Below are 23,242 nucleotides of genomic sequence, written 5' to 3' on the forward strand. Positions count from 1 at the left end.
CTGAGGGGGAGCAGGCAGGCAGACTCCTCGGAGGCCCCGCAGAGCGTCCTGCCCTGGGCGTAGGGCACATGCGCTGCCCCAGGCGCCCAATCGGCTTGCTCTGCCGCTGGTGTGGAAGGAAACAAAGGGCAACGATGCATTTGAGACATAATAGTTTTGTTCTACAGGGGATACACAAGTGGCAGGGGTGCCCTGGGAAGGCAGATTGGCAATGATGGTACAAGATACAAGTTTTGGAAAAAGAAATAAATGAAAAATCAATCTGATAGCGCTGTTATCTTTTCTCCAGAGCCAGAAAGTGGTGAAACAGCTGGCAGGGAAATGATTTGTAATGGGAAAATGGTTAGGAGAAAAAGGATTATGCAGTTATTCTCCCTAACCATTCCCAAATAAATCCCCCTGTGACTGTTTTTCTTTATGCAGCAGCAACAGGAGGGGGGGGAGATAGTTATGTGCTTCTGCTGCATAGGGTCTAATCTGGTTCTTTAGTTATCAGGTCTCACACAAAAAAACAAACCAGTACCTTTCAAGACGTCAGCGCCCTCATGTGGCTTTCAGTTCAGCTACTGGCAGTAATGGCAAAGGTTGAGATCTACTGAGTTCTGATAAATTGGAGGCAATCTTCAAATTAAACTGGTTTTATTCGAAACAGTTCTGTTGTCTAGGGGAGACTAAAAAACAGTCTTCTGTGTTAATATAAAACACTTTTCTCAAAGGGACAGATTACTTTCCTAACGCCAGGGTTTTTTTAAAAAGTTTTATTATTATTATTAAAAGAGAAAACTTTTCTATACATTTTTTAATTTATTTATGCCATAAATCTATCTGACCAGAATTACTTAAGTCTCTCAGAAAACACTTACTCAATGGCTCATTATTTGTAAACAAGATGAATGGATCTGCACAAAAGACACTCAATTTATCTTGCTCACTATTGGCATGAATTGGTTTTGTTAATTTGTCAATGGAAATTCTTCGTTTATACCCAGGTTCTAGTGGAATTAAAGGGTGCGTTTGAAATATCAGTATCTTTATAACTCACCTGGCATGTTCCAAAGTATCAGATACCTTTTGAAACTAAAAATTTAGGCAAAGCATCCTCTTGAAATAAATGCAAAAATATAAACGAATGCCTTAAGAATGAACAAAGAATTGTAGCAACTTTATATGTGTATACCCTCTTTTATGAGTTAAATATTTTAAAGTTCTATTCAGTAATAAGGTATGCAATATTTGCTACATCATGCCCGATGAAACATTTGAGTTTGCATATTACCGTAAGGTAAACCAAATTGTGGATTACCAGGGCCATGTAAACGTGGAGTCCTGGAAAGAAATTCCACTAAACTGAGCCTGACTTGGGTTTGAACCACATACAGGAGTAAAAAAAGGGAGTAGCAAAGTCTTAGTACGGTAAGCCATACTAAAAGTTAGCAAGGTACGGAAGTTGTATTTATTTCATTCTCTGATATCAGTAGTCTTCGGCTGGTAGATAAATCCTGCATGTTCAATGAAAATTTCAAGTACAAACACATAAGTGTGTGTGTGTAAGAGAATTTATAGAATCAGAATTGTAAAGTTGGAAGGTACCCCAGGGGTCATCTAGTCCAACCTCCTGCAATTTAGGAATCTAACAAAGGCATCCATGACAAATGGCCATCCAACCTCTACTTTAAAACCTTCAAGGAAGGAGAGCCCACCACCTTCTGAGAGAGTCTGTTTCACAGTTGAACAGCTCTTACTGACAGAACATTCTTCCTGATATTCTGTCAGAATCCCCTTTCCTGTAATTTGAAATCATTGGTTCGAGTCCTACCCTCTGGGGCAAGAGAAAACACGCTTGTTCCCTCTTCCATATGACGGCCCTTGTGATATTTAAAGATGGCTATCATATCTCCTCTCCTCTTTTCCAGGCTAAACTCCCTCAACAATCTATATATATAAATGCAAAAGGTCCATGTTGGTGGGCATCCACTTTTCTCTCAAACCGCTTGATCAATTGGGTTGAAATTTTGACACAACGTTCCAGACCAATGTGGGCGTGTTTGCATACACTTATATTACATACCGTAGATGGGACACAGGTAAAAACATGATTTTTTTGAAGAAGGAAAAAAACCATAGCGCCCTCCAGTGGACATCAAAGGAACATACACCTCACCTGCTGCCATTGGCTGCATACTAGCAGTGACATCACAACAGAACATTCCAACCAACTGAGTATGGGCCTTTAACAGAAAACAACACCAATGTGCGGGAACCGGCCAGGCCGCAGGGGTTTGCGAGGGGGGCAGATAGAGCCGTTGGGGTGATGGGGGCTGTCACGTGGAAGGAAGATGACGTCACACACGGGAACTCTGAAGGGGGGCTCTGAAGGTCCATTTAACAGACTGAGCCACAGCAACGCGTGGCTGGGACAGCTAGTTCCTCATAAGGCTAGTTTGATCATTTTGGTTGGTCGTCTCTGCACACATTCCAGCTTGTTAATACCTTTCTTAAATTGTGATGCCCAGAACTGGACAGTACTCCAGGTGTGATCTGACCAAGGCAGAATAGAGTGGTACTATGAATTCCCTTGGTTGAGACGCTACTGTTGATGTGGCCTGGAATAGCATTACCTCTTTTTGCTGCTGCATCACAGCATTGCCACATGTTAAGCTTGCGTACTAAGATCTTTCTCACATGTACTACTGGCAAGCCAGGTGCCCCCCCCATCTTATATTTGCCTAAGTGTAGAAACTCTTATTTTTCCCTACTGAAATTCATTTTGTTAGTTTTGGGCCCAGTTCTCCAACCTGTTAAGGCCATATTGAATCCCAGTCCTGTCTTCTATAGCATTAGCTACCCCCCTGTTTGGTGTCATCTGCAAATTTGATGAGCATCCCCTCAATTCTTTCATCTGAGTCGTCTTAGGAGATGCTGAGGCAGTGTTACGACATGCTTATTTGGATGACTCACAGGCAAAGACTCCATAGCTAATTGTCTTAATCAGTACCCACTAGCTAGTAGCTTCCACATTAGTTTCCTGCCATTCCTGTTATTTAATAACTTCCTATACCCAAGAGGCTTAAAACTGATGTCAGTCCGGAAACCCTAAGTTGACTGAGGAAGCCAGGAATGAACAACAAGACTTTAGGTCACTTCTTAGAAACCGCTATTCACAATCACCTGCTCTCAAGGACTAGTTATTGAATTACAGGAATTACTTTAGCCACCTCATGAGAAGAGTCGAGTCCCTGGAAAAGACCCTGATGTTGGGAAAGATTGAGGGCACAAGGAGAAGGGGACAACAGAGGACGAGATGGTTGCACAGTGTTCTTGAAGCTACTAACATGAGTTTGACCAAACTGTGGGAGGAAGTGGAAGACAGGAGTGCCTGGTGTGCTCTGGTCCATGGGGTCACGAAGAGTCGGACACGACTAAGCAACTAAACAACAAACAAACTAGTGTGATTCTCAGCGTGGCTAATATGAATTTTTTAGCACCAATCTTTTTCCACGGTTGTTAATGAAAGCCGGCATCATGAGCCTTGTCCTAAAATCATTAGAGTCCTGGTTTTCATTGAGACATAGGCTGTGATTCAGCTGCTGATCCAAGCCACCAGATGCCAAGGTGTAGGTTGGCATGCTCTGCTGGTGAGTAAATCTGTTCACGTTAACAGATCAAGGAGAGCCCCAGATACTACATTCTGGATTCCAGGGGCGGCGGCTTTTGCCTCTTGTCCCATCCCCAACAGACACCTGGTCCTCTGAAGGTTGCCGAGATTGGAATGTGGCACTCAGGTTGAAACAGGCTTTCCACCCCTGCTTTTCTGGAGCTGGAGCTTCTGTAGCACCTTTCATAGGAATTTCAATACCGGTATATTCCAGTGCTTTTTTAAGGCTACAGCTATGGGTTCTTTTTAATTGTGCTGTGAGGGTGGTCATACACAACACTGCTTTCAGTACTGTCTGTCCCTACAAAAATTTCGGGGTGTTCACATTGCTTCGTAAGAATATTAGAAGAGCCTGCTGGATTACGATGATGACGGCGACTTATTAAATTTGTATACTGCCCTAAACTTGCAGGTCTCAGGGAGCTTCACAAGATAAAAACACAATATAAAACAATAAAATGCATAATGAAAACAAAAGCAAGAAGAACCCAATAATCCCCAACACATTTAAAAAGGACATTGGATCAGGCCAGTAGCCCATCGGCCCAGCATCCTAAACTCACAGTGGGCAACCAGAAACCCGGAAGCAGGACCTGAGTATAACAATATTCTGTCCGCCTGCAATTCCCAGGAACCGGCATTCAGATACATATTGCCTCTGACCGTGGGGGCAGAACTGTGGCCAGTAACCATACGATAGTCTTCTGCTTAATTTCCAGCCAGCTCTTATGCCATAACGGGCCTGCTGAAACCCTGCATCCGAAACCCTGATTTTATTTCCGTCCCACTTTGGTTGCCCGGCAGCCCATGCGGACAGCAATAACGTGGCAGCGTTGGGGGAAGTGTCACAAAACAAACAAAATAACAGTATCCAACAAATCTGCTAATGCTGTGTGAAGAACATGCTGCAGGATGCACCGAAGGGACTCCGAGGCTTCCGAGGGCCATCTAGTTCAACCCCCTGCAATGCAGGAACAAGACGGTGGTTCCCCCATCCAATCTGAAACCACGCCAGACGCTGCTTTGCTTTGCAAAGGTACTAGCAGTTTTATCACATTCCGTGCCCTAATTTGCACCTTAATAACTGTTGATATTTACTTTTGTTGTACTGTGTGGGTCTATGGACTGCAATGAAGCTGTGTGTGAGAGAGTGAGCGAGAGCGAGAGCGAGAGAGCTATCAGCGACTCCATTGGTCAGTTAATTATTTTTATTTACTGCATTTGCTTGATCAAAAATCAATACAAAACTGAGGTTCTACCTCAGGCAAAAGCCTGCCCCACCCCCACCCCCACCCCCCACCAAAAATCCTGGCCACGCCCATGGTACTTTAGGAGTAATCCGATTATCCTGGAATCACAGAACCTTAGAAGGGGATCCGATCATTTAACCCAACCCTGGCGTTTGATTCTGAGAAAGCCTGAACTAGCCTGTTATAAATCTCCCGCGGATGGGGGCGCAGTCCCGCACCTCCGACGCATGTTTATTCAATTACGCGTGGAGTGTGTAGCTCGAGCTATATTTACTTGCAAGTAAGCCTCTTGGCGCTTCTTCTGCCTCTCACCCACCCGCAATTCTGCTTCTGCACTTTCATAACAAAGCCCTGATTTGGCAGTTTCAGATTTTGCTGCTCCTCGTCCCGCCCCAAATTAGGCTCTTCCCCCCCCCGCACCAACCACCCCCTCCCACACGCAAGAGGCGGGGCATTGCCGGCAAGGACCAATCCCGGGGCTTGCATGCAAATCGGGGCCAGCGTGTGTTTGTTTTCATATCCCGGTGCGGCGTCTTTTAGGAAAAGGCGAGCGCTGGGTCCAGAATCTGAGCGGGCCCGGATGGGGAGAGGAGGCGAAGCGAGGCTCTGCTGCTGCTGCTGATGGGAACGGACAGCTGCGACCCCGACGCTTGTGGAATTGCGTGCTGTGGAATGCCAAATGTGAGACGTGCCAGGGCGATTCTGAAGAACGTTTCCTGGAACGGGATGCTTCCGTCGGCGGGGCTGATTCTTCCTTAAGTAAGTTAACAGTATTTCTTTGCAGTTTTTCTTTCTTTCTTTTATAAACATTATTTGATGCCTCCCGTCCCGTCTCCGCTTTGCGCGCGACCAACGATGCAATCCTGTGCAGGCTTGTTTACTCTTGAAAGCGTGACTACGACTGCAGCCTAAATATTTTCCCACAGCTGAATGTAGGGCATGTCCCGCGTCTCTAAGCAACCGGTTTTTTAAACTGTGGCACCACAGCAGTAATAAAGTCTAACTGATAAACATCCCTCCCCGTTTTTATATAGGACTTTCCCGTTCAGTGTTTAGTAGCATAACGTTCTAGGTGCTGTGTGTGTGTGTGTGTGTGTGTGTGTGTGTGTGTGTGTGTGTGAGAGAGAGAGAGAGAGAGAGAGAGAGAGAGAGAGAGAACTTGGATTATTTACAGACGATACTAATGTCCTATTTTGCGCAAAATAACTTCCCATGTGTCTATGGGGGGCGGGGAGGACGATCTACAAATGCATTAAATAAGAAATTTTACATGAAATTTTGTATTGGGTCTGAAACCCGCCCCCCCCCCCCCCGTCTGTGAGCCTTTCAGCCTTTCAGAGTTGGGTTGCTGAACTCTAAAAAGAAGCGCAAGACACGGACTGTGAAATTGTGGACTTTGTGTTTTACAGATTGCTGATGTGTTCAAAACAAGCAGCACCCACAAATTCCAAGAGAAGCTTAGGGATGGTTCATACTTTACCAAAATATGAAATAACACACTGAAATATGAATAAATGAGGCAATGTGTATAATATAAGTACAATTCCTTTTGCTGGGGAAGGACCCGGTCCTCACCAAGATGGTGGCTCAATATCTTAATTTACTATTTTCTCGTCGTTATACTCTGCAGTCGTTTGAAGTATTAGAAGCCCCATTGTCGTGAAAGCGGATAGCGGATTATTCCCTTCTCTCTCTTAACACAGCGTTTGCCACAGTGACAGTTTTAAAGTATTTTGTCTGTGAGTTTGTTTGATGCCAATAAAGGTTTTACTTACGTACTTACTTACATATAAGTACATTTATTAGACTGCAAAGATAGAAGTGTTGAATGTATACTTCGTGGCAAATGCAGAAAGGTCCAGAATACATGTTGCATTAAATGCAGTTACATATTTAATAGGTCTGGCTTCTTTTTTGTTAACTTGCAGGCCACAGAGGTGCAAAGGGAGGGGAAGATTAAACCTTTTCCTTTGTACTCCAGGTCCAACTAAAATGTCCCTCAAGCTGGGATTTGCTGTATGACAGAAGCTGCTATTGGTGAAACCATGCATTTAATTGTAACATGTAGTTCAGCCTTAAATGTACAAGTTTTTAGGTCAAGTATGGCAAACTGGTGGCTCTCCAGATTTTGTTGGACTCCAACTCCTATCCCAGCCAGCATGGCCAGCGGTTAGGAATGATGGGAAGTGAAGTCCAATAATAGCTAGAGGGCAACAGGTTCCCCATACCTGTTTAGATCTTCTCTCAAACACATGCACTGTAATTTTGCAAATTGTATGGTACAGTCATATAGCTTGAACTATGATGTATAAATATAACAAATTAGAATATGAGTTAGCATCTCACATGGAATTCCTTGCAATAATGACCGTAAGCTAGAGGTTCCTCTACACCAGGCATCCCCAAACTTCGGCCCTCCAGATGTTTTGGACTACAATTCCCATCATCCCTGGCCACTGGTCCTGTTAGCTAGGGATCATGGGAGTTGTAGGCCAAAACATCTGGAGGGCCGCAGTTTGGGGATGCCTGCTCTACACATCAGAACCTTTGCTATTGCACATGAGGATATCCCCACTAAACAGGCACATGTTTGGTTTAGCAGATATTGTTACTACTGATCACCTGAATAGATGGGTGATCTAGAATAGAGATGGTGAGAATTCTGCCCATCAAATGAATGGTGCTCTAACATCTTTTCTTTGTTAGGGAGAAAGTTGGTTTGCTCTGACATTATTATTATTATTATTATTATTATTATTATTATTATGCATTTTTACCTGGCTTATAAGGTTCCTTAGGAGTTTATGCCTGGGCTGTGGAAGCTTTAGCACTACTGATTGGTAATTTATGTGTGGGAACAACTGACCTACTTAGGAAAACAACAGACAAGGAATGGCAGAAGGGACTTTACAAAAAAAAATAGGTTAATAGCCCAGTACGAAATAAATCAGGTTGTGGCTGTCAGGATCTCCTGTGGTCAGGCAATATTGGCCGCTATATATGGGGCAGATTAGGATGTGTTTGTATAGAGTCTAATCTGTGTTGTGCTCCCTGATGTTCCTAATTCTTACCGAATAAAGTGTACATGGATTAATTTTGCCCAAATGACATCTGTTGTTATGTTGGGATTTTGTTGTACTATATCATGGACTGGCTGGATGCAGAGGAGTGTTGGGGGGCACCAGCTGTGGAACCCTCAAGGGAAACCCCTGGGGAAGAAGTCTCAGAGGCCAGGGGACTGGTGGTAGGATGACGGGTGAGGGAGAAGAGGGAGCAGACTGGTAGGAGGAGGTGTTGGAAGCTGAAGAGGCAACAGGATTTAGTGAGCAGGGAGAGGCTGTGGCAGAGGGCAGTCCAGACTCGGGAGATGAGGAGGGCCAGGAGACGGAGATGAGGCAGGCTGTTGAAGAATCCAGGGGGTCTCCCTCTCCTGTTGCGACCAATTCCTCCCCCCCCCCCCCGGTCTCACAGAACACACAGAGAAATGAAGAGGGTGGAGCAATGAGAGACAAGATTATGAAGCCTCAGTCTGCTGGGGAAGGAACTGGGAGAAGAGCCTTAGAGAGTGGTGGGAAGGCTCTCACAACTGCCTCATTGGGGCAAGACCTACTGGGAAGGATTGCTGTGACCACTAGGTCTGCACTGTTTTGGTTTCTTTGAATAAAGAGTTAACTTCAATGATACTGGTGTTGTTGTTTTATTGTTGACCTATTCCTGACTCCAGCTTTTGATGTACTGCTTCTTTTACAGTTCATGTAGTAAAATAGATTGACAGATGTGGGATGGGTATAGACCGGTGTTTCCCAACCTGCGGTCTCCAGCTGCTTTTGGACTACAACTCCCATCATCTCTAGCTAGCAAGACCAGTGGTCAGGGATTATGGGAACTGTAGCCTGGAAACTTATCTCACTTCTTACATTCTTATCTTAGAGTATTGTTATTAGTTTGTGGGTGCAAGTCACCTATTTCCTGAATTTAGTAAGTGTTGGAATTTAATCAGTGCCACAGCTGTACTGTGCAATGTGAAGGCTGTACCGACGGAGCAGAGTTAACTTCCAATTTTGTTCAGCTTCTTTTATAGAACACGCTAAAGGGGAAAATGAAGGGACGTTCAAAAAAGAAATCTGTTCGCTTGTACAGTGATGGCGGCCAATGGATGTCTAATTTGCCGGAATGTCTCTGGGGCATTCCTCTCTCTAATTTGTCACTTCCAGGTAAATAGCACCAGCTTTTCAGTATCCTATTACACTTAGATTTGGATTGGCTATGATCTGTAGCATCTGTGCACTCCCACAAATGCAATATCAACATGTGTAGACCACATTTTGGAAATTTCTGGAGTGAGCTTCTTCCTGTCATGTTGACTGATGTTTGGTGCCAGATAACTCAGCCAAGGAGCAGGCCCAACGCCGAAATCTCATCGACAAAATCTAATAGAAGTAAGCCATAATGTTGGGGTATGTGTAGTTTGCCCAAATTGTATCAAGAGGGTGGTTAGGAAATCCTAACTTAAAGCTTCTTGCTGGGGGAAAAGCACTAGCAAGGAATGATTTCCCTTTTCTGCCAGCCCTCCAGAAACAACAACCTTGGGAAGTTGCTTGATGGCTCAGAATCAGGCACCACATGGATCTTGCTTTTCAACCCGGTGTCTCAGCCTCTAAGAAACTTGATGAAAGGGTTTGCACCTACAATTTGATACCCGCTTTTCGCCACCGATAGATCTTTTTGCAACCATGTGCTTAGGGTGGGGATTGTGCGTAAAAGTCACATGGTTTTAGAGATGGAAGTTGATTTGTCAAATGATTGGAAGTAGATTGACTTTACATTTTTATTCCAATAGGAAGTCATGATGCTATGACTTACTGCTTGGATAAGGACTCGAAAGTGAGCATAAATGAATCCAAGTTGCTGCAGTTTATGGACAAGCATATGCACAGCATAGTACACCCAATTATTTTGAGGTGGTCTATAACACAGGTAAGCAGTTCTCAAACTTTCTGGTTCCTATGTCTTATTACTGGAGCTTGCTTTTACAACAGTTAGAATGCTCACTCTGCTATAAGGGCCATACTACATGTACCATCCCACAGCTACCGCACGGAGAAATAGTGATAAATGTGCCTGACGTATTAAAAATGTTGAGGTTTGTGCTAAGCAGCTTAACAGCACAATCCACTGTCTTCTGAATACCATTTTTTATCTAAAGTAAAAAAAGTGTGCTACTGAGACAATTCAATATTTTTTCTTGTTTGCACTTTGTTTTTAACTTCACAGGTGCTGACTCTGTCAGAGCAACTGGATGCTGGAATAAGGTATTTTGATCTGAGGATTGCTCACAAGCCTGATGAACCTTCCATGAAATTGCACTTTGTTCATATGCTGTACACAACATCGGTTGTAGAGGTACAGTTTTGCTTTCATAGCACTGAAGTGTTTATTGTTTCATATTATCATGGGATTTATTACCTGCCTTTCACCCTAAGGTCCCACGGAGGACTTAAAACACAACATCACAACACAATTTTAAAAAGAGTCTAAGACAACCTAGTTACTTATAATGATCTAACTCCCCTACATGTTTTACTCCCAACTCTCACCAGCCTCATCCATTGGCCAGGGATGATGGAAGCTGTAGCCCTATGTTTGGAGGGCTGCAGGTTCCCCAGCCCTGATCTAACTACTATTTAAGTAATATGGGGCATGCGCCAGCCCCTTCCTGGTGCAGGTAAAAAAGCTGCATGTATGCCTCAATGTTTCATCTGTAACAGCCTTGTGGGGGGCGTATCCCATTTGAGGAAGAGGAATTCCATCAGATTTACCATTGGCTTTTGGAACTATCAGGCTGTGAGCTGGATCAGGCAGGTGGCAGGTAACTTGACTGATTCTGCAGCCAGTGCAGAGAGTGCTGACCCCTATGATCCTGCAAACAGTGCTGCAACTAGACATCCCATGCATACTAAGCAGGACTAGCTGGTCTGGCCAACTAAACCATTTGCATATTGCATACATATGCATGGTTGCCATGGCTGTACCATGTCCTGTTGGCAGAGAAAGCACGCATCTGTACCAGGTGAATCAGAAACTTCACTTATGTGCTCCCATATAAGTGGGATAAGCTTGGTATGGGCGCTGGCTCACTACAGACCAAGGTCTGTTTGTGCGTGCCAGGGAATACGCTACCTTCCTACAGTCCAGATCATGGTCACATTTTCATTATAGAGTGCAATGGATCTGTACTGGAATGGAAGTTAGTGAATGCCATTATGACCTGAAAAAGACGTTAATTCTCCCCTCCTTTTTTTTTGCATCAAATGATCTTTAGTGTCAAAGTTCAAGGAGATGCTCCTTCAAGTCTGTAGTGTGGAAATATAGAACTAAGGACTTATTTGTACATTCTTCTATGTACGTCCTGTTGGAATGAAAAGGGCGCTGCTTAAGCACATTTGTGTTTTACATGGATCCTGTTCAGTGGAGCTTGTCTAGGAAAATCCAAGATCCTTGATGACTTTGACACAATATGAGAGTTTAAAAACAACATGCATGATTGTGATTCTTTATTAAATTTATATCCTCCCAAAGGAGCCCAGGGTGGCCTTGAGGACTGAAGGCATGTTAAAGTCAGAGAGCCATCAATATCCTGCTTGGGTATTTTGTATTCATTCTGGAGCAATGGCCCTGTTCAGAAAAAACCAGCTGTGCTTTATTTCCATTAAAATCTACAAACATGCCCCATCACTTTCAATCTTGCTTGTGCATGTCTCTTTTTTCTGGATTGGGGCTGTTGAAATTAATTTGCAGGAATCTTAATAGTTGTGAAGATGCAGTTGACTGGAATATTGGCTACTGTTATGCTGTTTTATAAATATCATAGGGATAGATCCAGACTATCTGAAGGCAGCCCTGTTTAGGGAGGCTTTTAATGTTTAAGAAATTAGTGTATTTTAATGTTTCTGTTGGAAGCCGCCCAGAGTGGCTGGGGAAACCCAGCCAAATGGGCGGGGTATAAATAATAAATTATTATTACGGTATTATTATTATTATTATTATTATTATTATTATTATTACTAAGTTGCTTTTGCTTAGCTCCCACTGAATGTGATTTAAGTGTATGTGTGTGTGTGTGTGTGTGTGTGTGTGTGTGTGTGTGTGTGTGTGTGTATGGATTTAAGTTAAGGCAAAGCTAACTTGTTAGCTAAATGAAGCTAACCTAGTCTGGATCTAACCCAAATGTGTTAGGCTAGAAAGCGCAGCTCTCAGGTGTTCACCATTTCAACAAGACCCAAAACTTAGACTTACTAAAGATTCAGCAATGACCATGTTGACTCAGGTATAACATAGCAATTCCCTGTGATGCCTGGCTTGCATATTTTAATCTGTTTGAAGATTATTAGGATTCCACAGCAGGCTAAGCAACAATTATAGCAGGCAAACATTACTAACCTTAAGTGTTCAAAATATGAATCAGCTTCTCAGAATTGCCTGACTGGCTTTGCAAAGCATGAATTAAAACACACTTCTGCTTCTCTTTTATTGGCCTTTTAGTTTCCAAGAGGTTGGAACAAATTGTTTTTTTAAAAAACTGAGATCCTGGTGTACCTAGCTTTCCAAGAATAAGAGATATGCAGACTGTGGTTCAAAACAAACTCTGGTCAGTTTTAGAACAAACCAACTTCAAGCCACAGTGTCTTAAGCTAACAAGTTTGCTTCTGGTCCAAAGTCCTTCTCCTGGCTGTCCAGAAGGAAAGCAAAGAATGTGTGAGCCCAAGACTTGTGGCTACTTCCTGGTGTGTGTAGTGCTAAAACATGGTTTACCATTAAGTGAGAACTAGACAACTGTGTTTGCTAGATATTTGGGTGCACTGGCCTTTATAGAGATTTCTGTACGCACAGAGGCTTCCTCTGTGTTTTCTTTCTTTCTTTCTTTCTTTCTTTCTTTCTTTCTTTCTTTCTTTCTTTCTTTCTTTCTTTCTTTCTTTCTTTCTTTCTTTCTTTCTTTCTTATGAGCCAGGGAGTGCACCACATGGAAAATGAATTCTGGTGCATACAGCCTTTCCCTTCCATGTAGAGGAGAGGTGGGAAAACCACAACTTGGGGATGGCATGCAGCCTCCAGCCAAGCCCAATGTGGTCCTGACACCTCTCCCCAGAATATCCTGTAGCTCTCTTTGATCAAGTGCCGCCCAGCATGGAAGGAAAAGCAAGTTGCAAGTGGAGAAACATATTGATTCCTCTCTTTGTGGCTCACTTTCCTTCCCAGTTAGGCTGGAGAAAAAGAAGTCTCTGTAGATGGGTACACTCAAGAATCTTTGGATCACACCTTATGTATCTAATCAGATGCTTTATTATTATTATTATTATTATTATTATTATTATTATTATTATTATTAAATCAAATGGCCCATTAATTCTGCTTACTATGTGATGAGTGTTCTGGGTTAGTTTTTTGTATTGTATTTGACTTGTAGTAGTGCGGTAACTTCAGGTTCCTAATTATAACACTGCCATATTTATTGGAAAATAATGGTTGAGCAACCCACCCCTCAGTTGATTGCTCTGTTATGTGTGCCAAATGGATTTGCGGTCAATAGGATTTGAGACTATGCAACAGATGTTAATATGAGTCTTTTAAACCAAAAGGCCTTCTGAGCTAGGATACCTCTTCTGTTTTGGGGTTGGTTTGTTTTTTGGCAAATGCAAAAGGGAAAGCGGTGGCATATGTGCTTTAGTCATCTCTTCCTGTTGAACATCTCTTCCTGTCAGAAAGACAGTAATGCTAACAGGGCAGAAGTACTCTGCTGTGTCATAAGGACAGATTACTTGCCACTTAGACTTGAAAATTAAAGTTGAGATTTCCAGGATTCCACAATTTAGTCAAGATTATTCTATAGTTGCAATTACATCAACTGGGTTTTTTTTTTTATAAAAAAGCTGTCTCTACTGTAGACAAGGTAAAGGTAAACGAGCCCTGGGCAGTTAAGTCCTGTCAAAGGTGACTATGGGGTGCCGCACTCATCTTGCTTTTCTGGCCGAGAGAGCCAGCGTTTGTCCACAGACAGCTTTCTGGGTCATGTGGCCAGAATGAGTAAACTGCTTCTGGCGCAATAGAACACTGTGGCAGAAGCCAGAGTGCATGAAAAAGCCATTTACCTTCCACGACTGTGGTGCCTATTTATCTACTTGCGCTGGTATACTTTCGAACTGCTAGGTTGGCAGAAGCTGGGACAGAGCGACGGGAGCTCATCCCGTCATGTGGATTCGAACTGCCGAACTTCTGATCGGCAAACCCACATCCCTGCATACCTTAGAGTGTAGATAATATACCCAGCTTGTGTTAGCTAATATATGTCAAACAGGAAACGTGTAAAAAAAATTCCAATCCTGCACAATCAAAATTACTGTATCTGTAGTATGCAACTTATCATCACTTGCGAAATTCATCAATTACAGGATGCTGTTCGTTTCAGTTTCCTCGTAGCACTTAGCAGCTATTTATTTTACTTGTTTCATGTTGGCTTTTGCAGGATGTCCTGTGGGATATTTTACGATGGTTGAGAAACCACCCCTGGGAGGTTGTCGTTCTAGCTTTCAGAAATTTTGATGGATTAGATGAGGCCCATCACCACCATTTGGTCTCCCGCTCAAAGGAGATCTTCAGTGGCAAACTGTGTCCTAGAAATGTAAGTTGCTTGGAATGTTTGGTTGTGAAGTTTCAAGATTGTAGAAGCCTTATTCACACTGGCCTGTTCAGGATGATACAGTGAAATAAATAGGATTGCTCATGTAGATATCCTATAACTATGCTGTAATTGAATGAGATTCTGTACATATTAATATGAATACCCACATCCTTTTTGGTAAATAGGATTTCAAAAGATGCACTGTGATTCAATGGCAATAGTTTAGTGTTTAATTTCTTAAAATGAAAAAGAAGAAGAAGTAGTGTTGAGACTTGAGGCACACTATCCAATTGGTAGACACAGACTGAAGCTAGTTAAAATGGAAAGGAACTCTTGGTCCGCTAACATTTTTCCACGACTCAGCCCTGTTTTTGAAAACAGATTCCAGAGCTCAACCTTAGCACAAATTAAATTTGCTATTACTGACATTACTATCGGTAAGATGTTAAATGTTTTGGCATGTAAACATGTTGACGTAGTTAATTCCTTAAAGGTGTGCTAGCAGCAACCATGTCGGGGGGCACCCTGGCGCCGTGGTGCGGAGATCGCTCCGGCTCCCCCGCTCCGTCCCGTTTCTTGTCCCACGCTACCCAGCCTACCCCTAGAGCCGGCCCTGTGTGCTACATTAGAAAAGAAAGAAGTTGCAAAACAATAATGGCAAATTATGTGGTTGCATCTAATTAAGTTCTACCCTGCATAGACCCATTGAAAGTAACGGACCTAATTTAGTCATGTGGCTTAATGTCAATGAGCCAATGAGTAAAACACTGGATACAAGGCCTAATCTACCCTCCCAAAATGAGCATCAATCCTCTCCTGGGTGAAGTAAGCTTTTTCCAGGTTTGGTGTGGGTGTTCAGAAGGTGGTCAGATGTAAAACATATCCCTGAATAGTTGCTCCATTGACAGCAATGGGATTTACTCGCAGGCAGTATCACAGACAATTCTGTAGCCTGCTCCACATGGGTGTATGGATAATGAATTGGGGGTGCCAACTTGAATAAAATATGGGGGGGGAGAGGCAGGTAAGCCCTGTGCTACATAATTGATCACATAATGCAACACATTCACACTGTTTGTATAGCAATGCCCATTAAATTTGGACCCCCTTTTGAATATTTTATTCGGGTGGAGGGTGCTGAAGGGACCTCGGTCCCTAGGAGTTAACTCCTGTATAGTGAACTAGCTGTACCCAGCCACGCGTTGCTGTGGCTCATCCCTGTGACTCCTCTCACCCCACCCCGTCCTGACCCATGACCCGTCCCGACTCCGTCCTCCCCCACCCCGGCAAGCCCCAACCTCCACTCAGCTCAGCCTGCAGTTTCACACTTGTCCAGCAGGGGTTCCCTGCAAACCTGAGCTGAGGGAAACTTTGGTAGCTGCAGTACCAGTGGAGTCGCCGCTAGAGGGCGATGTTTTGCAACCTCTCCTGTTCCTGTTTTTCTTTTTTTCCAGAAAAGCATGTTTTTTTTTCCTGTGACAGGTGTGACATCTATATAATCTAAGTTTATACAAACACTCGCATAGTGGAATGGAACGTTGTGTCAAAATTTCAACGCAATCGGTCAAGCGGTTTCGGAGAAAAGTGGAAGTTAACAAACATGGACCTTTTATATATATATATATATATTGCTGTGATTTTTAATGTACTTAAGTAGGAAAGGAAGAAAGGTCCTTTTGTTTTTTGAATAGACCCCAGTCCTAAGCTTGTGGGTGGGCATCAAACTAGCATTGGTTACCTTAAAAGAACATGGTTCGTGGAAGGGGGTGGAGGAAGAGAGACTCCATGAATTCAGTGGCCTTACCCTCGAAAGTGTCTTGCAATCCACTTGTACCCACCATCTTACTGGTCGTATATTTTGCTATACAGTCATACTTCATGATACGTCTGCTGCTGGCTGCGTCTTTTCAGGTTACAGACACGCCAAACCTGGAAGTCCTGGAACAGGTTACTTCTGGGTTTAGCGCATCCGTAACCTGCGCGCATGCGCAAAAGCACTAAATCGCGCTTTGCATGTGTGCAGAAGTGCCACATTGCGTCGTGCATGCACAAATGAGGCGCTTCAGGATGCGGCCTTTTTGTGTTACGAACAGGCCTCTGGAACGGATTCCGTTCGCAACAAGAAGTACCACTGTACAATTAGGGAGCTATAGGAAGTATGACTTGGAACTTGAGGTTCCACAGAGCTGCCTTGAACTTGATCCTCATCTTTCCTATTGAGCAACATGAATTCAGTATGTTGACTTCCCTTATCTTTCAGGTCACTCCGACCCTACGGAGCATGTGGTCCTCTGGCTACCAGGTTATTGTGTCCTATGACGATCCAGGACAAGTGATAAAGCACTGTGAGTTGTGGCCTGCGATTCCCTATTGGTGGGGAAATAAAACAACAGCGGCAGAACTTATCCGTTACATGGAGATGAGGAAACAGAATGGTCGCCCAGGTAATTGCTGCTGCATTTTAATTTCCCAAATGCCAGCTGGCCGGGGCTGATGGGAGTTGGAATCCAAATTCTGCAAATAGGAGGTGGAGTGCTTGGCTTCAGGAGAAAGAGTGGCTTACAACTGAGCGGAATTGCTTGTGGGTGGGCAACTTGATTTTCTCTTCTGAGAAGCAAGGTGTGCTCATCCATGCCAGTTCTGCTCTTAAGTGCCCAACTCTGGTACTTGAAATGAAAATCTAGGTGAAGATTGACTGCTGAGATAAGAGCCATAGTATGTACTCAGCTGTGGAATGTCTTCCACTGTAGGGCACACCTTTTGATTCCCCATACCTTTTAAATTTGTGCTTTAGACCATGGAACTAATTTCTTCTTTTTTAGCTGGCTGGCCTTTTAGAATGATTTTATGCTCCTTGTGTTGGTTTTATGTGGATTTTATATTGAGGGTTTTGTTTTGTTTTTCATCAGATACAGTAAAACAATCGTCTGAATTTTGCGAACTATGCAGATATGAGTGGCCAATGGGGTGGTCTACTAGATGGATAAATGGCAAGAGATTACTTAAAAGTATTATCTGGCTTGCTCTCTGTGGTTTGTGAATGCAGCAGAACCAACATAGTGGTAGAAAGGGAACAAGTCTGCTCTTCCTTGCTAAAATAAATAACGACACTCTATGCTCGGCCTTGGTTCCAGTATACCTGAAGGAGCATCTCCTCCCCCATTGTTCTGCCCGGACACTGAGGTCCAGCGCTGAGGGCCTTCTGGTTGCGAGAAGCCAAGTTACAGGGAACCAGGCAGAGGGCCTTCTTGGTAGTCAGGGGCATAGCAATGGGGGGAGGGCGATGGGGGCGGTCCGCCCCAGGTTCCACTCTGGGGGGGGGTGCCACTTGGCGCTCCCACCCCGCGACTCCCAAGCTGAGCCTCCAGTCTCCCGGTAAAAAGTCTGCTTGGTGCACCGCGGCTTGGCGTGCCGAGTAGACTTTTTACCGGGAGGCTTGGGAGTCGTGGGGGAGGGGGCGCCAAGTGGCACCCAGTGGGGCGCCAGGCGGCGGCGATACCCCGCTACATAACACGCATGTGCAGCTGCGTCGAGTGGGCTTTCCACCTAGAGTTTGGAGCTGGAGGTGTGCGGCTTTGGAGGTGCGGGGGGCGGCGATAACCCGCATGTAACGACGCATGCATCATTATGTAGCGCCGCCGCCCTCCCCGGGAGCACAGCAATTTGCCGCCCCAGGTGTTGGAGTGGCTTGCTAAGCCGCTGTCGGTAGTGGCACCTGCCCTGTGGAATGCCCTCCCAACAGATGTGAAAGATAAAAATAACTACCAGACTTTTAGAAGACATCTGAAGGCAGCCCTGTTTAGGGAAGCTTTTAATGTTTAATAGATTATTGTAATTTAATGTTCTGTTGGAAGCCGCCCAGAGTGGCTGGGGAAACCACTCTGGGTGGTATAAATAATAAATTATGATGATGATGATGATGAAGCTGGTGCAGAAAATACATATCTAAAAGGGGATAAAAGCACAGGAATTTCAACTAGCAATTCTCCTTTTTCTTTTTTCCCTACAGCGGGATTATTTGTTGCAGGAATCAACCTCACTGGAGATTTAGGTTATATTCTCGCACATCTACGTGGATCTCTTAAGAAAATGACCCTTCCTGCCCTTCCATTCCTAAATCAGTGGATTAAAAAACAGCATCCTGGATCCAAGAAAGACTGTATTAACATAATTGCTGGAGACTTCATAGAAAAAAATAACTTTGTGGAAAACGTGATAGACCTGAATAGAAAACTTTTAAAATAGCATTGCAGCTTTGATGCATGCTTGGGTTAACTCCTAGCATGCTATCTCAAAAAAAGAAGAAGAAGAAACAAAAACCATAAATAACCCACCTACCTCACAGAAATGTTCTGAAGATTTTGCTTGCAGCTAGGATATCGATAAACTGAAGGTGACTCCATGAAATTCATGGAAATTTCTATGAAAAACCCAGTTTTCCTGGGAAGCATTTAGTGCAGTAATTGCACTATACCAATATACAGTCTCCCAAAGCCCTGCTCTAAAAGAACTGTGCATTCCAATCTACCAGATATTATTGTGAAACATTGAGTGTTTGGGACAGGTATCTGGCAACAGCAACCACAGGCAGAGCAGCATTCTGTGCTGTTGTGATCTGGGAGAATAAGGTTGATACAAAAATGGAAAACCAGGAATGCAGGCTCCCAGTGTTAAGGAATTGGCTCATCTTGAAAGCTGTTAAAAGACGTGTGCACAAAGAAGTAATCATGACAGCGCAGCTTTTCTTCTTGGTTCAAAAGCCAAGATGTATCAAGTTCCCTAAAGACTGCATGCTAAAAAGTCGTAAAGGGAAGTGCGACAGTGACTCTGGATTGCGTGCTCAGCTACACTAGGTCTGTAAAACTCTGCAGGGTTACCAAATTCATAAAGGCTTACTTACTGTATTTTTCGCTCCATAAGACACACCTGACCAAAAGACGCACCTAATTTTTAGAGGAGGAAAGGGGAAAGCCCCGTTTTTGGATGGATCAGCTCAGCTGTGCAGCTTTTTTTGCAAAGGGGGGGGAAGCTCCATTTTTTGAGCATCAGCTCAAAGTTGTGCAGCTTCTTTTGCAAATGGGGAAAGCTCCATTTTTGAGGATCAGCTCAAAGTTGTTGAGCTTACCTTTCAAAGGGAAACAATCCTGTTTTTATGGGGTTCAACTCACAGTTCTGCAGCTTCTTTAGGAAAGGGAGCTATTTCTACAGTTTTCAGACAGATAATATAATCACCCAGTCACATGTTGCTGCAGCCTCCTTCTGCAGAACATTCAACAATGGACGCCTGGGCAAGGGGGCGGGGCCTGGAAGGGAGCTAGCGTCCCTTATCTCCCTCCCAGATCTCTTGCAATCAGCTGCTGAGCGGGTTCCTTTCAACTGCCTCTTTCCCTCTTGTTAGCCTTTAGTTCTTCCTTTTTAAAAACAAACAAACACGATCTGTTTTTTGTCCCTGGGCAATTCGGCTCCAGGGACCATGCATTTGCTCCATAAGATGCACAGACATTTCCCCATACTTTTTAGGAGGAAAAAAGTGCGTCTTATGGAGCGAAAAATATGGAATGCAAAAATAAGGAATGTGATTGAAGTTCATGGTTTAGGGACCACTAGGAACAAAATGTTTAGCTAGAGCATCATGTTTACCATGGTGGGCAACAGGAAAGCGAATATTCATTCCAAAAGCAAGCCTTAGGGAGTCATACTGAATAAATAAGAACACTCGACTTCAACCACCATGTAGCAGCATTACAGAAAAAGCTAATCTACTTCTATGAAGAGTATAAGAAAGGAACAGCAGCAGAAAGGCTGACCAATGTATTTCAGAATCCCTAGTCAGTGTTAACAGTTCTAAGTGTACATTGAAAAAAATAGAGCTACAATCAAGTTTCCCCTCAAGGCATTAAATATTTATTTTTGTTAAAGGAGGGGAGCCCAAGCCTGTAATATAAAACTTTGGGACTTTTCTTCTCCAAATAAGTATTTTTTAACAAAGTGTCAGGAATTGTAATACAGAAGTTAGAGCAGCATTAGCAGTCTGGAAAATCACGGCAACTTTTCCGATAAAACAACATTCACTTTGATTAAAAATTAGCTTTCTGACTGATAACAAACCCTGCATATAAGCAATGGAATAGATCTGTCACTTTGCCAAGGATGGGTGGTTTTATGCAATTCTCCATAAACTGAAAGTGTTGCAACTGTCTCATGACGTTTTCACAAATACGTTTCTTCAGCAATTCAAGGCAAACAGTTCCTGGTCCATCTGAAGCAAACAGGATGAAGGTCTATATTCTAGCAAAGCGCTCTCTCTCTCTCTGTGTGTGTTTAACAGCTCTGCAATACCTATTAATCAGAGATTCTCTGCAAAGATAATATATCTTGCTAACTGCAAGAGGAATAACTTGATCGAGGAAACAGTCTTTTGTATTTGCCCAAAGTGGAATTGTTTATGATCACCTTCACGTTGGCTGTACCATCTTCAGGAACAACATCCACATCTTGCACTGTTGCTTCTTTGTAGAGCCAACTAGAAAGGCAGAAAACAGTGAGTGCCTTATAGACATTGGCTGTATGCAGACAAAATCCAATCTCTGGAGTATTAGGAACACCGTGTGCTTATGCACTCACTCCGACCCTTGCATGCTCAGATTAATAAGCAGTTCCCTGGTCTGAGCAAATGCTTTGAATCAGGATTGCAGTTCACTTTGCACTATACTCATAAATACTTCACGTTTGGTGGGCACAGGAAGGAGGTAGGGTAGAACTGGGGACTCCCTAACCCAATATGAAGAATAAGAACCCCTTAGCTCCTTTCTACATTGAAACAAAGCAGTCCTGTGACTGCAGCCTAGACAGTCAATGGGAAACATTGGTGATTTGTTCTGTTGTAGTAGCAGCAGCATGATTACAAGTTACTGGCCTGGTGGCCCCCAAGGACATATTTCACCAAACGCAAGGTCAAGAAAGCTAACCAACACACCAAGAAGGGAACCCTTTCAGCTTTAACTGTTACAACAGAATCAGCAGAACACAGGCAAGCTGTGGGTTTGGCAAGGAAAAGGAAGCTATTTTTAAAAGATGGCTAAAACTTTGCTGTGGCGAAAGACCTAAAAGCTATCTTCGTTTGATGAAAAAGATCCTCAATACAAATTTGCTCTACAACAAACATCCCACAACTAGTAAGTAGTCTTACCTGAGCTGAGGTCCAGATAGATCGATTTTAATTGTCATAATGTTTTTCCCAGTTACTTTCAAAATTCTGCTGTCTATTTCCTTTTTTAATTCTTCTAAACCATGCCCAAGGAGAGCAGAAACAGCCATTGCATCTGGCTCAGCCGGATGATACCTCGAAGAAAGCAGAGGTCAGAAAGTCAGGTCTTGGCAGCAGGAAACAATATAGTTGATACACAGTGTGTTTTGTTGCTGTGGGCCTAGGAATGTTTCAGACATATTAAGATGATGCTCATATTTTGATTCCATTCTATGTAACCTCCTAATTGATATTGGTTGGTGTCACTTTAGTGCCTTTTTCCAGCAGAACATTCTGGAATTAAGCTCCAAGATCATTTTGTTTGGGGAAAATTCAAGAGTATCAGGATAAGAATGGTAAAATTCAGGTATAAAATCAAACTTGATCATGCATGTGGTTGACTCTGGTTCCTACCGCTATCTAGTATCAAAAGTACTGAAGTAAATGCAAAGTTCTTTCACTCTTAAACCAATCATGTAGCTCAGGTGCCTGGTCTATCTTCACCATAAATGTAGTACAAATTCATTTTTTCTTCATTATGGTCTTCTGTAAGTGCAACTTTTCAATTCCCAAACTGTTGCATGTTTCTGAGCCTCATTAAAAGCTAGCAGCTCTTCTGAGGGTTGTAAATATTAAGTGGTTTATTTTTATTTCATTGACATGAAGCATTTATAAACAAAGAAACTCATAAACCAGTCAATCCAGTTTAAAGGATACAACATAACTTTTCGGCAGAAGCCTCTGCTAACCCCTGTACCCCTCCAAAGAGTCGAAGGATTTTTCAGACCAGTGTGGAGGTGTCTGATGGATCAAAAGCCCTTCCATGAGTGCCAGGGATTCCACCCACTGACTTTTGGCTCTTGTCCAGGTTGACAGGGTTGTGGCGTTTTGCCAGCGATGCAAAAAATGAATCTGGCACATTGAAGCTCATTGCAATGCTCTAGTTCAGTGTTTCTCAACCTTTTTTGGGCCAAGGCACACTTGTTCCATGAAAAAAATCACGAGGCACACCACCATTAAAAAAGTTAAAAAATTTAACTCTGTGCCGCCCTATATTGACTATATAATTATGACTGTAAGAAACACTTGCCAATTGCTGTGTTGGTTGCAATCTCCTGTAATAAGGCTTCACAAGCTGCTGATTTCTCTGCCAGCACAATCCTTTGCTCAGCAAGTTTCAGGTTGAGCTCATCCAGCCAGCTTCTTTAAGTTTGTCTAAATTTTAGTTTAGTTTGTCTAAATTTTGCCGCGACGTGCGGCGACGAGAAGGGCGATTTGCATTGTCACGTGCCTGGCGGCCGTCAATAAACACCACTGACCTACCGGAAAGGAAGCCAACCGGGTCACGACGTGGCTTCCTTCCCGGCGGGTTAGTGTTGATTATTGGCGGCCGCCAGGCACGTGACAATGCAAAT

At 43.4% G+C, this 23,242-nt stretch overlaps 2 protein-coding genes across 4 annotated transcripts in view; one reads left to right on the forward strand and one right to left on the reverse strand.

The window, feature by feature from the left end:
- On the forward strand, positions 1-19,992 carry PLCXD1 (phosphatidylinositol specific phospholipase C X domain containing 1). Of its 2 annotated transcripts, XM_035114256.2 has the most exons (8): positions 1-4,691; positions 5,446-5,664; positions 8,975-9,119; positions 9,746-9,882; positions 10,180-10,308; positions 14,426-14,581; positions 16,842-17,025; positions 18,591-19,992. In XM_035114256.2, exons 3-8 carry the CDS (start codon positions 9,005-9,007, stop codon positions 18,824-18,826), a joined length of 957 nt encoding a protein of 318 aa, XP_034970147.1. In that variant the 5' UTR covers positions 1-4,691; positions 5,446-5,664; positions 8,975-9,004; the 3' UTR covers positions 18,827-19,992. The 2 variants fall into 2 exon arrangements, with proteins under 2 accessions (XP_034970147.1, XP_060129454.1); XM_060273471.1 differs by lacking the exons at positions 1-4,691; positions 5,446-5,664 and having other exon boundaries at positions 5,673-9,119.
- The window catches only part of GTPBP6 (GTP binding protein 6 (putative)), a 12,436-nt gene continuing 8,798 nt past the window's right edge, over positions 19,605-23,242 (reverse strand). For both annotated transcript variants that reach the window (XM_035115621.2, XM_035115618.2), the window contains exons 9-10: positions 21,771-21,923; positions 19,605-21,104 (exon numbers count right to left, since the gene is read on the reverse strand). In XM_035115621.2, coding sequence (XP_034971512.1) covers positions 20,960-21,104; positions 21,771-21,923 — 298 coding nt within the window. In that variant the 3' untranslated portion in view covers positions 19,605-20,959. The remainder of the gene's footprint in view (positions 21,105-21,770; positions 21,924-23,242) is intronic.

Source organism: Zootoca vivipara, chromosome 4, assembly GCF_963506605.1.
Source record: "Zootoca vivipara chromosome 4, rZooViv1.1, whole genome shotgun sequence".
Classification (NCBI taxonomy): Eukaryota; Metazoa; Chordata; class Lepidosauria; order Squamata; family Lacertidae; genus Zootoca; species Zootoca vivipara.